General features: G+C 42.8%; 1 protein-coding gene across 1 annotated transcript; it reads left to right on the top strand.

Moving 5' to 3' along the window:
• The first annotated feature begins 2,880 nt into the window (after window positions 1-2,880).
• LOC148047721 (E3 ubiquitin-protein ligase TRIM11-like) lies at window positions 2,881-12,653 on the top strand. The gene is made up of 7 exons (XM_087711763.1): window positions 2,881-3,337; window positions 5,069-5,164; window positions 5,749-5,979; window positions 7,646-7,668; window positions 9,407-9,525; window positions 10,293-10,325; window positions 11,880-12,653. The coding sequence occupies exons 1-7, from the start codon at window positions 2,924-2,926 to the stop codon at window positions 12,362-12,364; spliced, it is 1,401 nt and encodes a 466-aa protein (XP_087567889.1). The 5' UTR covers window positions 2,881-2,923; the 3' UTR covers window positions 12,365-12,653.
• The last annotated feature ends 570 nt before the right edge of the window (window positions 12,654-13,223 follow it).

Genomic DNA, 13,223 nt, shown 5'->3' with positions numbered 1-13,223 from the left:
CTCCTGCCTCTTCACTTCTCTGTTCGATTGTTGAAAGTGGGAGCCAAACCGGGTCATTCCTTCCAAGAGGCAAGTTTCCCATTGAATGACTCGCTGCCCTAGACCCTCTGCAGTCCCTCTCGTCTGGCCAGAATGCCAGCAAGAGTGTTGGGCTGAAGGAAGGAGGGATACACACACTCATGTTCTCCCCCTCCCTCCCTCCCTCCCTCCCTCCCTCTCTCTCTCTCTCTCAAATGGCAAATCCGAGCAGCCGCTGCTGGGAGCCCGTCCCATGCCTTCTCCCAACCCCCGTCCCGTTCTCTTAGCTACGTTCTGCCTTGTGATTGCTGTCTCCAGGCTCTCCTCTCCTATTATCGTGGAAGGTGTCTCATTTGGGGGAGGGGGGGCAGGCCTTTCTCCATTCAACAGATCCAATATACAGAGTTTTATTTTTTGGCCCTAAAAATATTGTCACTGAGGATGACAGAAATTTCTTCATCATTGCTATTGGCCTCAAGTAGCAAATAATTAAACATGGTTTTTAGTGTACTTAGTTAGCTATCTGCTTTTTAACATTACATGGTATCAGTTTCAAGAATGCATGCAATCCTGAAAATTTGTAACAAACTTGTTGAAGGGCCTATGAAATATTTTCTAGTTTAATGTAGAATAAGTATTCTTAATAAAAGAAAAAGTCATTTTTATTTAATCAATTGCATTCCTTTTTATAATGACATTAATTAACTAAACTGGAAATAAATCTATGTTTTGCTAGAGTTTTAAAATTAAAAAACCTTACATTTTGTTGCTATTATTTTAATCAGAGTTTTGCCAAGTGAAATTATATAATGGTTCCTCATGTCTCTGTAATTTTCTAAATCTCATCCAGAAGTACCACAGAATTTGGCATTTTCAGCAGAATGATGCTGATGCTAATAAAACATCCTGATTTTTGGTGAAAGGATGGAAAGAGGAAGGAAGGAGGAAGAGAGATCTAAAGAGCAGAAAGACAGAAGGCAGATAGGCAAGAGGAAGGAAGGAAGGAGAAAGAATGGAAAGGAAGGAAGGCTAGAAGGAAGAAAGAGGGAGGGAGGGAGAGAAGGAAGGAAGGAAAGAAGGAAGGAAGGAAGGAAGGAAGGAAGGAAGGAAGGAAGGTGAAAGGAGGAAGGAAGGAAGGAAGGAAGGAGTACTTCCACTTGTAGGCCTGGGACTGAATGCAGGAGGAGTCTCTCCATAGGATCAGCTGCTCCTCTGATCATGGTCTATGAAAATGTTACTGCCTGCCTGATGCAAATTTAGACAGATGGTGCTTTGGGCTGCCCCTCAAATCCCCCCCTTACTCCTCCCCCTGTAGAATTCAGCCCCCTGAGTTTTGCCTTTGAGGGGCATGTGTGGTTATGGCGGATGGCAGAGTCAGCTGGAGGTTGAGAGGGGATTGGGGGCTTTTGTCCGCCTGTGGAGTTCTCCCTATGGACAGGATGGGATGGTGGCATGAAAGGGATCCGGGCACAATCTCACCTGTTCCAAGTAAAGTTGCCTTTTGCAATTAGCTACCGGTAATCCTTGACTTACGACCAGGATTGATCCCCCAATTTCTGTTGCTAAGGGAGACGTTTGTTAAATGATTTTTGCCTCATTTTGCGACCTTTTATTGCCACGTTAAGTGAATCATGGTGGTTGTTAAGTCAGGAACATGGCTGGTTAGTGAGCAAAGTTACAATGGCATTGAAAAAAGTGACTGATGACCATTTTTCACACTTAGCGACCATTTTCACACTTAGCGACCGTTGTGGCATCCTCATGGTTACGCGATCAAAATGTGGATGTTTGGCAACAGATTCGTATTTCTGATGATAGTTTGAAATGGTGACAGTATAAATTATTGCTGGTGTAATACTTAACAATGGTTTTTAAGGATTTCTTTTATTTATAGAATACCTTTTTATTATTTTGGGGGGATTTTTACTTTTAAATTGTTTATAAAATGTATTTACTACAAGAAATGTTCCTTTTTGCAAATGTGATCTTTGCAAATCTTTGTGATGCAATATGTTCAGACCAGGTTTATGTGTCTCAAAGTGGCTGCTATTCTATGGGCAGACCAGGTTGGTGCAAGGCAGCTTTGCCAGATTTGGTGTGTTTCACCCTCATTGAATTTTATATCGTATAAAGAATGGAAGGAGGAAGGAAGAGAAAAAAGGAGGAAGGGAGTGAGTGAGGAAAGAAGAGGATGGAAGGAGGGGGGAAGGAAGGAAGAGAGGGAAAGAGCAGAAGACAGATAAGGTGAAGGTAGATAAGCAAGAGGAATGAAGGAAGAAGTGAGGAGTCTCGAGGAGGGGGAAAACATTTAGTGACCAAAGTTACAATGGCATTGAAAAAAGTGACTGATGACCATTTTTCACACTTAGCGACCGTTGCGACCATTTTTCACACTTAGCGACCGTTGCAACCATTTTTCACACTTTTCACACTTGCAGCATCCTCATGGTCACGTGATAAAATTTTGTTTGGCAACAGATTCGTATTTATGCTGGTTTCAGTGTCCTGGGGTGACCTTTTGACAAAAAATATTTTTTTTAATCCAGCCCCCCCCGCCCCCCCCCCCCCCGTCAAGGGTGTCCCTCTTTTCCAATCTGAAAATCTGGTCACCTTAATGTAGAAGTTAACAGGCATAAGTATAAACATAAATATGAAGACAGTAAATGCGTATGAATAAATGGAGACAGTAGGACAGGGACGGTTGGCACAATGGTGCACTTATGCCCGCCTCTTACAGACCTCTTAGGAACGGGGTGAGGTCAACAATCCTGAAGTTCTTCTTTTAAAGCAACAAGAAATCATCTCGGTTTCCTGCCTGGCCAGAGCCCAAAGGCGGCCACCTGATTTGCAGGAAAAGAAACGAAACTTAATTATCTCTTTCCTTATCCCGGCGGAGGCGGCGGCGATGGGGACCGAAGCCCCCCTGCAGGATTTCCTGGAAGAAGCCACCTGCTCCATTTGCCTGGACTTCTTCAAGGACCCCGTGCTCATCCCGCGGTGCGGCCACAACTTCTGCCGGGGCTGCCTGACTCTCGGTTGTGGGGCGTCGGAATCGGAGGCTTCCTGCCCCCAGTGCAGACAGACTTTCGCGCCCTGCAGCCTCCTCCCCATCAGGCAGCTAGCGCGGGTGGCTGAAGTGGCCAGGCGATGCGGAGACCATCCGGGGGAGGAAGGTGGGAATTTCTGCCCGAAGCACCGGGAGCTCCTCAAGCTCTTTTGTAAGGACCACCAGACTCTCATCTACGTTTTCTGCGACCGATCCAAAGAGCACAAGGGCCACTCGGTGATCCCTGAGGAGGAGGCTTTCCAGGAATACCAGGTAGGAGTCAGCCAGGAGGAATCGCTGCGGAGGGGCGTCCAGTGGCAGCCCTCGCAGTCTTTTTCCTGCTTTATCCCACCCCTTATCTCCCTGCCTGCAATTGTTTAAAAACTAATTTAATAACTGCATTGATTCACTTAACAACAGTGGGAAGAAAGGTTGGAAAATGAGACAAAACTTCACTTAACTGTCTTGCTTAGCAGTGGAAGTTGCCTGTAGAGAGAAATAGGCTCCCTTTGCCAGCTCCCTTTTTCTAAGGAAAAACAAGGAAGATCCAATTTAAATCTCAGCAAGAGGATTAACCAGCTGCAGTTTGGAGATCAGGTGGAGAAGGAGACACTACTGGGCATTCTTTCCGATGACACTTTTCTACATTTGCTGTAGGGGAGGATCATCAAAGACCCCTCCAAAGTCTTGAGTGCAGATCCCCCAAAACTCTCCTGCTGGATTAGGCCAAAGCCATGTCAGCCCAAATTTTGGTTTCTCGGTGCCTAACCTGTTGCTTCTGGGATGAGTGCGACCAGGAGACTCAGGCAGCTCACTTTGCTGCCATTACAAGTATTCCTTTGCCTCATGGCTTTTATTCCTTTATCAATGTATAAAATACAAATAAAAATAAAAATGGGAAATTAAGGGGGGGGGAGAAAGCTTGAGGTACAAGGGAAGAAAGAAAGTGTTGACTTCCAACTCTTTTTAGCACAGTACAGTACAAGATAACAATCCAGCCTCAGATTTTTATTTTTACACATTAATATATAATTAGTCATTTCTATAACAATAAATATAATCAGCAAAACAATAATAATCATCATCATATTTTTCATCACAAACACAAAATCCAGAAGTGATATCCAAACAAAAAACATAATTATATATAGTCTCCTCTATGAATAAAACAATTTAACCATTTCTACTTTATCTTCCTTGCTGTGGATATATTTATTTCTAGTTGCACTTAATAATTTTTATAAATGACCACCATTTATATTAACAAAACTCACTGTATTCTTTCAGATTCTCTAACTTCAAAGTGAAAAATACTTCCCCCCCATCCTTTTGAAAACACTAAACATTTCTTTATAAACATTTCTAAAATCAAAACTTTCTAATAGCTCTTTTTTAAACCTCTTTTAGCTTAGTAAAGATTAATAGTCCTTAAAAATGATTAAGAAGTGAAAGTCAAAGCACTGTCCCTTTGAAAAATAAATTCCAAAATTGCTGCTTCTTCCACAACCCAGTTCCTAAGCTTTCAGCACAGGGGCTGCTTTGAAGCACAGCTCCTGAAGCTACTTACAGACCTTTGCTGTATCAGAGGATTTAGGGGAATAATTCCAGGACTTTTCCTAAGCCAGGAGAGTCCTATAAGAATGTCGATTCCTTCTGTTGGCACCTGAAAGAGCTACAGTCCAGGGGAAAACACTTCGGGTGTCCTTCCCCAGGCGTGTTGTCTGTCGGCCATCTTTTCACCAGATGTCACCATTACAAATACTCCTCGACATAGAACCTTTCATTTGGTGATTGTTCAAAGTTACAACGGCAATGGAAAAAGCCACTTACAACCCCTTTTTCACAGTTATGGTCATTGGAGCATCCCTGTGGCCACAGGATCAAAATTTGGACACTTGCCAACGGCCATGTATTTATGACGGTTGCATATATCTTTTAACTGGGTCTTCCCTCCGATGTAATTCTTTGTGGAAAAGAAACTCAAAACTTGTATTTTCTCTTCAGAGGAAGGTGGAGGATTGCCTGAAGGCTCAGAAGGAGCAGAAAGAAAAAATAGCTACATACAAAAGAGTCACAGAGGAAAAAGTGCAGGAGATGCTTGTAAGTATTGATCCAACAGTGAGGAGCTTCTGAGCTAATAGGAAGGAGAACCCCATCCGCCACCTTTAATAACAGGCAGCCTGTTATTTTAAGTTCTCACTTAAAGGAAATTCAAGATAAAGACTGTGTTAGGGCAGAGAACTTGTTCTTAACCTGGGGAATTATATGTCCCCATTGCCTGAATGAGTCACAGTTGGGTTTAAGTGCACCTATCCCATGAGTTGTGTTTTATGCAATGGGTTTTGCTTGCTTAATAAATTAATGGAAACCATATTTCATCTTGTGGAAAACATTGTGAAGTCAAATATTTTTTGTCCCCTTTTTGAAAATCCCTGATTGCCAAGAAAAGTTTCATGAGAGATCATTTAAACTGGAGCCTTTTTTTTCTTTTTAGAAGCCTTTTCTCCCTGTATTTTTTTAATATCAAAAAGGGGTTATTTCTCTTTAGGAAATTCTCCCACCTGGATTCTTCAAGGAATCCATTTCATTATTATAACAATAAAAATAAAAATAATTAAATAAAATAATTAAAATAAAAGTTTGCTTTTGCTTTTTTCCTTTGCTTTTTTTCTTTCTTGTTCCAGGATCTCATCAAAGAAAAGAAAGAAAATGTAGCATCTGAATTCAGAGAGTTACAACTCTGGTTAGAAGGACAGGAGAAGCTTCTATTGACTAGAATGGAAGAAACGGAGAAGGATATTATGGCAAGAAAGGCGGAAGGTTTGGCCAAGCACAGGGAGGAACTCTGCTCTCTTGACCATCTCATCCAGGAGATAGAAGAGAAGCTTCAGCAGCCAGCCAGCAAACTCTTACAGGTCAGGCAGGAAGTGGAGATCATAGAATCCTAGGGCTGGAAGGGACCTTGGAGGTCTTCTCTGCCCAAGGTAGGAGTCCTTATACCATCCCAAAAACATGGTTGTCCAAAGTGTTATTGGAAGCCTTCAGTGATGGACAAGTCAGAACTCTGGGAGGGAAGCTGTTCCAGTGGTTAATCATTCTCACTGTCGGGAAATTCTTCCTTATTTTAGGTTGGATCTCCTTGTGATGAGCTTCCACCCCGGGCCTCTTGTTCTGCCCTTAGGTGCTACGGAGACTAAATCGATGCACTTTTCTCTATGACAGCCATTCAAGTATTGGGAGATGGCTGTAGTGCCTTCCACAGAATACTCTTTTTGACTCTTTCCTTTTTTTTCCTTTTTCATAAATTTAGTCAAAATTAAAATAGTGAAAAGTACAAATGGAAATAGAGAAAATAGGGAAATGGAGAAGGATAAGAATAGGAAAGAAGTGTAGGATAAAGAAAAAAGGAAAAATGTCTCTGAACTTTTTTTCTGCACAGTATAATACAAAATAAAATTACAGTCTCAACTTTTTATTTTTGCAAATTTAATCATTATTTGCCATGTCTAAAAAAACAGATTAGTCTAATAAGGAAAATCAAGAATCTATTTTTTTAAAATCTCAAACACAACATTTAGAAGCAGCTTCAAAGTAGAAACAATGGGTTATATCTAATTACACCAGTCAATTTTGTCATTTTTTCTACCTCCATCTCTTTTTCCATCCATTCTTCTCTTGTGGAGATTGATATATCTTTCCATGTCTCCATGTAGGATTCTGGCTGCACTCGACCAAGTTCAAAATCTTTTTTTCAACTCCTCATTTAGAAATCTTTTTGGCGCTTTCTATGGAAAGGAAAGATCACTAAATAACCTATTTACTCAAGGACTACCTGTAATGAGCCAAGGTGGCGCAGTGGTTAAATGCAGCACTGCAGGCTACTGCTAGATCAGCAGGTCAGCGGTTCAAATCTCACCGGCTCAGGGTTGACTCAGCCTTCCATCCTTCCGAGGTGGGTAAAATGAGGACCCAGATTGTTGGGGGCAATATGCTGACTCTCTGTAAACCGCTTAGAGAGGCCTGAAAGGCCTATGAAGCGGTATATAAGTCTACTGCTATAATGGCTAAGGGCTACATAATGTAATACAGAAAAAGCAGGCCATGTGAGAAGCAAGAATTCAAAGTAATGGTCACTGTCTGTATTCTTCACAATAGGGGATGTGGTGGTGGGTGTTTTCTGTAGGGTCTCCCCCTCCCCTTAATCTCCAGGGACAGGAGAAACCCAACACTGATGACCTTCTACAAAGTATAATAACTACTTGGATTCCCCAAAGGGCCTTCATTCTGGAAGCATAAATGCAGGGGATTTTTTTTTTAATCCTATTGATGCACTATTTTGTTTTTCCAATATTGTAATTGTGTTGGATTCAACCGGGATATAATTTTTCTTAGGCAAAAAAGTAAAAACAATACCTCCCCAAAAGTGGTTGAAGATCTGGAGGGAAAAGAGCAATGGGATTTTTTTCACTGAAAAAATGAAAGTAGTTTATATGTTTGTTAGTGTCTGATTGTCCAGACGTTTCACTCATTTATTATGTGAATGTAATTTTATGCATAGGAAATGCTTTCTCTATTTTTCAGGACATTGGAGGCATCTTGAAGAAGTAAGTAAATCCACCCTTTTCTTTATAGTCTTAGAGATCAGCAGCTCCTCCAGCAGTATTTCTATTTTGGAAAGTGCCGTTTGTATTTAGCAGTATTTGAATGTAAAGACAACGTACTGTATTTCAGGGCCTCTTAGACATTTCGTCAGATAACACAATATAATTAGCAATATAATTTGATATGGTGAATTGTTATAATCTGTCACACACTCAGCCAGATGTTTCGATTGAATTTGGCCATTTTATCCACCTAGTGAGTCTTTCCCAAGAAGAGAAAGATTTTTGATGGTTTTCAAGATATCATTGTAGGATGTAAGTTGTTCCAAGTAATGCAACTATCATAAGTGCATGCCAGTTTTGAAGCGCCTAAAAATGACCACTTGTTCCACTTGGTCTCTATTGATATCCAAGGCCTGGATGTCTGATCTATTCCTTCCGTAGTCCACTATAAGGTCCTTGGTCTTATTGGTGTTAAGGACCAAATTATTGTCTCCACACCATGAAAGCAATTGGTTCACCTCATCTAAATAGGCAGACTCATCTCCTCCCTCCCCCGCAGAGATGATTCCCACAACTGTTGTATCATCTACAAATTTAATAATAGTATTACTGGCGTGAGTGGGAATGCAGTCATGTACCTAAAGAGTATAGAGTAAACTCAACACACAAACCTGTGGTGTACCAGTGTTAAGAATTAGGGCGGAGGAGGTGTGATTGCCTAATCTGACTGGCCAGACGGGAAATCCATAATCCAAATGCAGGTTGAATGAGAAAGCCCAAGGTCCTTACGTTTAGACACTAGTCTATGTGGAGGAATTGTGTTAAATGCAGAACTAAAATCCATCAAGATCAGTTTAAATGTTATAGCCATCGTCTAATTACCTACATCACCCATATTAGTCACTGGTCATCACTCCATTGGTAAGATACAATCCATTGTTTTGGCCAAGATATTCACAAGAATTTTGAAGAGTAGGGAGCGCAAACTTGAATCTTAGTTGCTTCTACTAGATCTCTCGTTTAACTTGATGAAGGTGGATGAGTGCAGTTCGGAGTCAGGATCCACTGAGTCATCATGGTGCCCATATTTGAATGACAGCCAGAGAAATGATTGAAGTCTGGGAACCGGGGCCCTTATCAGTCAACAGGAGTGCTGATTTACCACTAGCTTACCAAGTACTTAGGATCCGGGACGGGGCAACACAAGCAAACAACAATCAATGACTTAATAGCTGGCCATCAACACCCCATGTAACAACTAAAAGCTACACACAACCAGGCACCACATAAATATAAAGCGTACAACAGCCCAGTGCACACATTGTGGGGGGAGAGAGAGGTTCCCTGAAGATGGGCTCCAGCATGAGTCTGAAAGCTCAGAAGAGAAAACCTCTGGTGACCAACACAGACTGGATCCTGTCACTAGTCAGTCACAGAGAGGAAGGAGTTCAACCTGTTTTCCAAAGCACCTGAAGGCCAGACAAGGAATAATGGGTGGAAACTGATCAAGGAGAGATTCAACCTGGAAATAAGGAGAAATTTTCTGACTGAGGAGAATGAACCACTGCGACACCTTTCCTTCGGACATTTTGGGAGCTTCATTACTGGAAGCTTTCAAGAAGAGACTGGAGTGTCATCTGTCAGAAATGATGTGAAGACTCCTTCTTGGGCAGGGGGGAGGGGGTTGGACTAGATGACCTACAAGGTCCCTTCCAACTCTGTTATTTTGTCTTGCCAGGTACCAGGCTAAGGAAATATACGAGAATCCACAGGATTTACTTCTAGAGCCAAAGTGGACAATCTGGGATTACAGTGATACCACTGTGCTTCTGAAAAGTGCCATGAAAAAATTCAGAGGTAATAAACAGCCGCTGAGGTTTTATGCTGGATGACATTTTGAGCATCCAAGAGAGATTCTTGGTTGGTTTCACATGGATCAAAGAGGGATCGATTTCAGGATCAGTGGTGAAGTTATGATTGTAAGGTGACACTACCTGTATCCCGAATCTTCGTGCACTGATCACTGGGGAAGCAGAATCAACTTCCACTTTTTTATATATAATGTAATATATACAGGTAGTTCTTGACTTACGACCTCAGTTCAGCTGAACATTTCTGTTGCTAAGCAAGGGAATTGTTAAATTGTTATTCAGAAAATCACGGTTGTTAAGTGAATCGTGGTTGATAAAGGAATCTGGCTCCATGCATTGGTTTTGGCTGTCAGAAGCTCCCCAGGGAGGTTGAGGAGGACAATCCCAGAACCATGAGATGCTGCAACCATGGTAAATACAAGCTGGTTCCCAGGGCCCGAATTTTGATCATGTGACTGGGGAGGCTGCAACAGTCGTATGTGTAAGAACCGGTCACAAATCACTTTTCTCAGTGGTGCTGTAACTTCACTACACAAATAGTTGAGAACTACCTGTATACGGAATATATAGTAGAATATATTTATACCTGATGGAATATATATAGCCAACAATGGCATTTTGGCTTGTGGCTTTCCATATTCCTTATTTCCTGATTTGAGTCCAAGGAAAGCAAACCAGGGTATCTGAAGGGAGGCCCTTCTGGTGCTCCAATTCCAGTGATGAGATGCTGAATTCCTCCCTTTTCTTCCCCAGATACTCTGGAAAGTGGATTTCAACTACACAAAGGTAAATATGAGTTGTAGGAATTGCAATCGCTTGCTATTTTAAGTTCTGATGTCAGTAACTATAAGAGAAACATCATAGATGAACAAAAAAGAAAAATATAGGATTAGGTACCTTAAAGACTTTGATGATGCAGTAAACTTTAATGATTTTATGGTTTATGGAGAATTACTTGCCATTTATATGTACACCATGAGCTAATGCAGAGGAGACAAAATCCTTGTGTGTCTGATCACACTTGGCCAAATAAAGCTGCTCTTCTTTTCTGTTCTGTTCTACTCCTACTCCTCTCCATTCCAGTCTACACATCATCTAGAAAACTGAAGTAAATCTTCAGGTGTGGAATGAAATATCTGAACAAATGGGAAAATATGGCCTGGGACTGAAAGGAATATTGGATTCCTATCAAGCTAATAACATCCTGTTGATTTTACTGCCTGATTATAAGTTGGTGAGAGATGAGGTCTTTGGGAGCAGAGAAATTAAGTCCTCTGAGTCCAAGGAAATAGCAAGGTTGGAGCATCAGGATTGCCTCTTCCATGTGGGCCATCAGACTGGTGAAAGCAGAGGTTTCCCTTGCAAGATCCTCCCCTTTTGTATAAACCTGTGACACCCTGATGCTCGCAGAGAAAAGGGCGGAGCTTCCTCATATCCCATCATGTGCCCCAAGTTCCCTCTGGATTCTGCCAGTTCAGAATTGAAACATGGCAGCCTCTTGTTCTGCCTGATCCTCTGAATTAATGCTCCAGGTAGAGTCCCTGTTCAACCTTGGCTGTCTCACCAAATCAGTGAAGGCAAAGCCAACCACTCTTTACTCCCATTCCCATTAATCTCACCTGCAAGATGGAAGCTAAAGAGAATTGTGCAGGGAGGCTGGAAGAGTTGGAGCCCTATGAAGGGTCAGAAGGACTTGGCCAGGAGTCTTCAACCTTTGGCCACTGTAAGGTTGGTGGACTTCAGTTCCCAGAGTTCTGCAGCCAGCATGGCGGAGCTGGAGGGCAATCAGCAGAGGGGAGGTCACATGGGAGACTAGAGACCAGGGGAATTGACCAGTGGAGCCAAGAGACGAAGAGTGAACAGAAGGGCCAAGAGCGGTAGAGGTAATGAACGGATCTTGAAGGGGTGCAGCTTAGTGGTAACTGAAGGGGGTCAGATAGACTGGAAGATGGGGAAGGTAACCTAAGTGAATGGAACAAGAAGGTCAGAGGGGTGCCAAACAGCTCGGAGGTTAACGGAGGGTGGGAAAAACATAGTGGGGGAGTTCTTGGAGGAAAGGGAGCAGAGGGGACCTGGAGACTAGCAGCCCCATCGGGGGAATTCTGGGAGTTGAAGTCCACAAGTCTTACAGTTGCCAAAGTTGGCTCCGACTCTTGACCAGGCAATGGCTTAGGTGTTCTTTAAAAAAACAATGAGTCTTCCAGTCCTGGAGGGGGTGTTTGGAGGCTGAAACCCATTCACACAAGAGGCCAGAGGGTTAAGCTCTTGAGCGTGAAGGCACAAACTAGGCCTCAAGCTTAAGCTCTTATTTTTTTCCCCTTCCTTCCTTTCCCTTTACAGCGAATGTAACTCTGGATCCAGGCACAGCCAATCTTGCCTGCTTTGATGTCTCCGAAGATCAAAAAAGTGTCAGAAGAGTTAAGCGAGTTAAAGGAAAATATACTGTCTCAGATGGTAATTTCCTTGGCTGTCAGACGTTCTCAACAGGGAGACATTTCTGGGAAGTAATTGTAGGAGATGAAACAGGATGGTCTATAGGGGTTACCAACCAGACACTGAATGTTGATGAGCAGACCACGCGGTGGATGTTTGGAAAATTCAAATGGGGATACAGGGCCTTCTCTACATTAGGATACTTTGAGCGGCACTTGGATGAGGAGCCCACGAGGATCCGCATCTCTCTCAACTGCGAAGGGGGACAAGTGAGCTTCTTTGATGCCAGCACAGGAACTCTGCTCCATAGATTCCCAGATGCTTCCTTGGTTGGGGAGACCCTTCGGCCCTTTTTCCGTTTGTATGAAGGCACCTCTGTGGTTCTCCTCTAAAAGAAGGGAGAACCATAGAAAAAACCTTGGAAAAATCCCTATTTGCCAAGCGGGGATCTCTGAAAGCCCTTAAAGCAGAGTTTTCTTAGCTTTTTGCTACTTCAGCTCCTTTATTCTTCTATGCCCCCCTGATCAGTCAATTAGTCTATAAAGGAATAACTTGATCATCATTTCTATTTCTCTGCATAAAAAAGCCGAAGTGTCCTAGGAGCTTTATAGGCTTTAACATCATGTGTTCAGGTGTTTCAGCATTAAAGGTACCTTAGAGCTAAGCCTGTCAATCATGATTTTTTATTTTATTTTTTAGTTTTATTATTTATAGGCCGCCCTTTTCCCTGAGGGGACTCAGGGCGGCTTACAAAATATAGGGAGGGGGGTACAAGACATTAAGACAAACACAATACATAAGTAAAAATAGTACACAACATTCATTCATCATTCGGGTGGGGATGGATTGCGATCTTATCCCCAGGCCTGACGGGATAGCCAGGTCTTGAGGGCTGTGCGGAAGGTCTGGACGGTGGTGAGGGTACGAATCTCCACGGGGAGATCGTTCCAAAGGGTCGGGGCTGCTACTGAAAAGGCTCTCCTCCGTGTGGTTGCCAGTCGGCATTGACTGGCGGATGGAACTCGGAGGAGGCCTAATCTATGCGATCTAATAGGTCGCAAGGAGGTTATTGGCAGGAGGCGGTCTCTCAAGTACGCAGATCCACTACCATGAAGGGCTTTATGGGTGGTAAGTAGCACCTTGAAGCGCACCCGGAGATCAACAGGTAGCCAGCGTAGCTCGCGGAGGATAGGTGTTATGTGGGCGAACCGAGGTGCACCCACGATCACTCGCGCGGCCGCATTCTGGACT

The sequence above is a fragment of the Thamnophis sirtalis genome, unplaced genomic scaffold (genome assembly GCF_051295495.1).
Source record: "Thamnophis sirtalis isolate CommonGarterSnake01/CBP01778 unplaced genomic scaffold, rThaSir2_p1.2 scaffold_3, whole genome shotgun sequence".
In the NCBI taxonomy this organism is placed as follows: domain Eukaryota; kingdom Metazoa; phylum Chordata; class Lepidosauria; order Squamata; family Natricidae; genus Thamnophis; species Thamnophis sirtalis.
The sequence above is the reverse complement of the archived record's forward strand: the minus strand, read 5'-3'. Positions and strand labels throughout refer to the sequence as shown.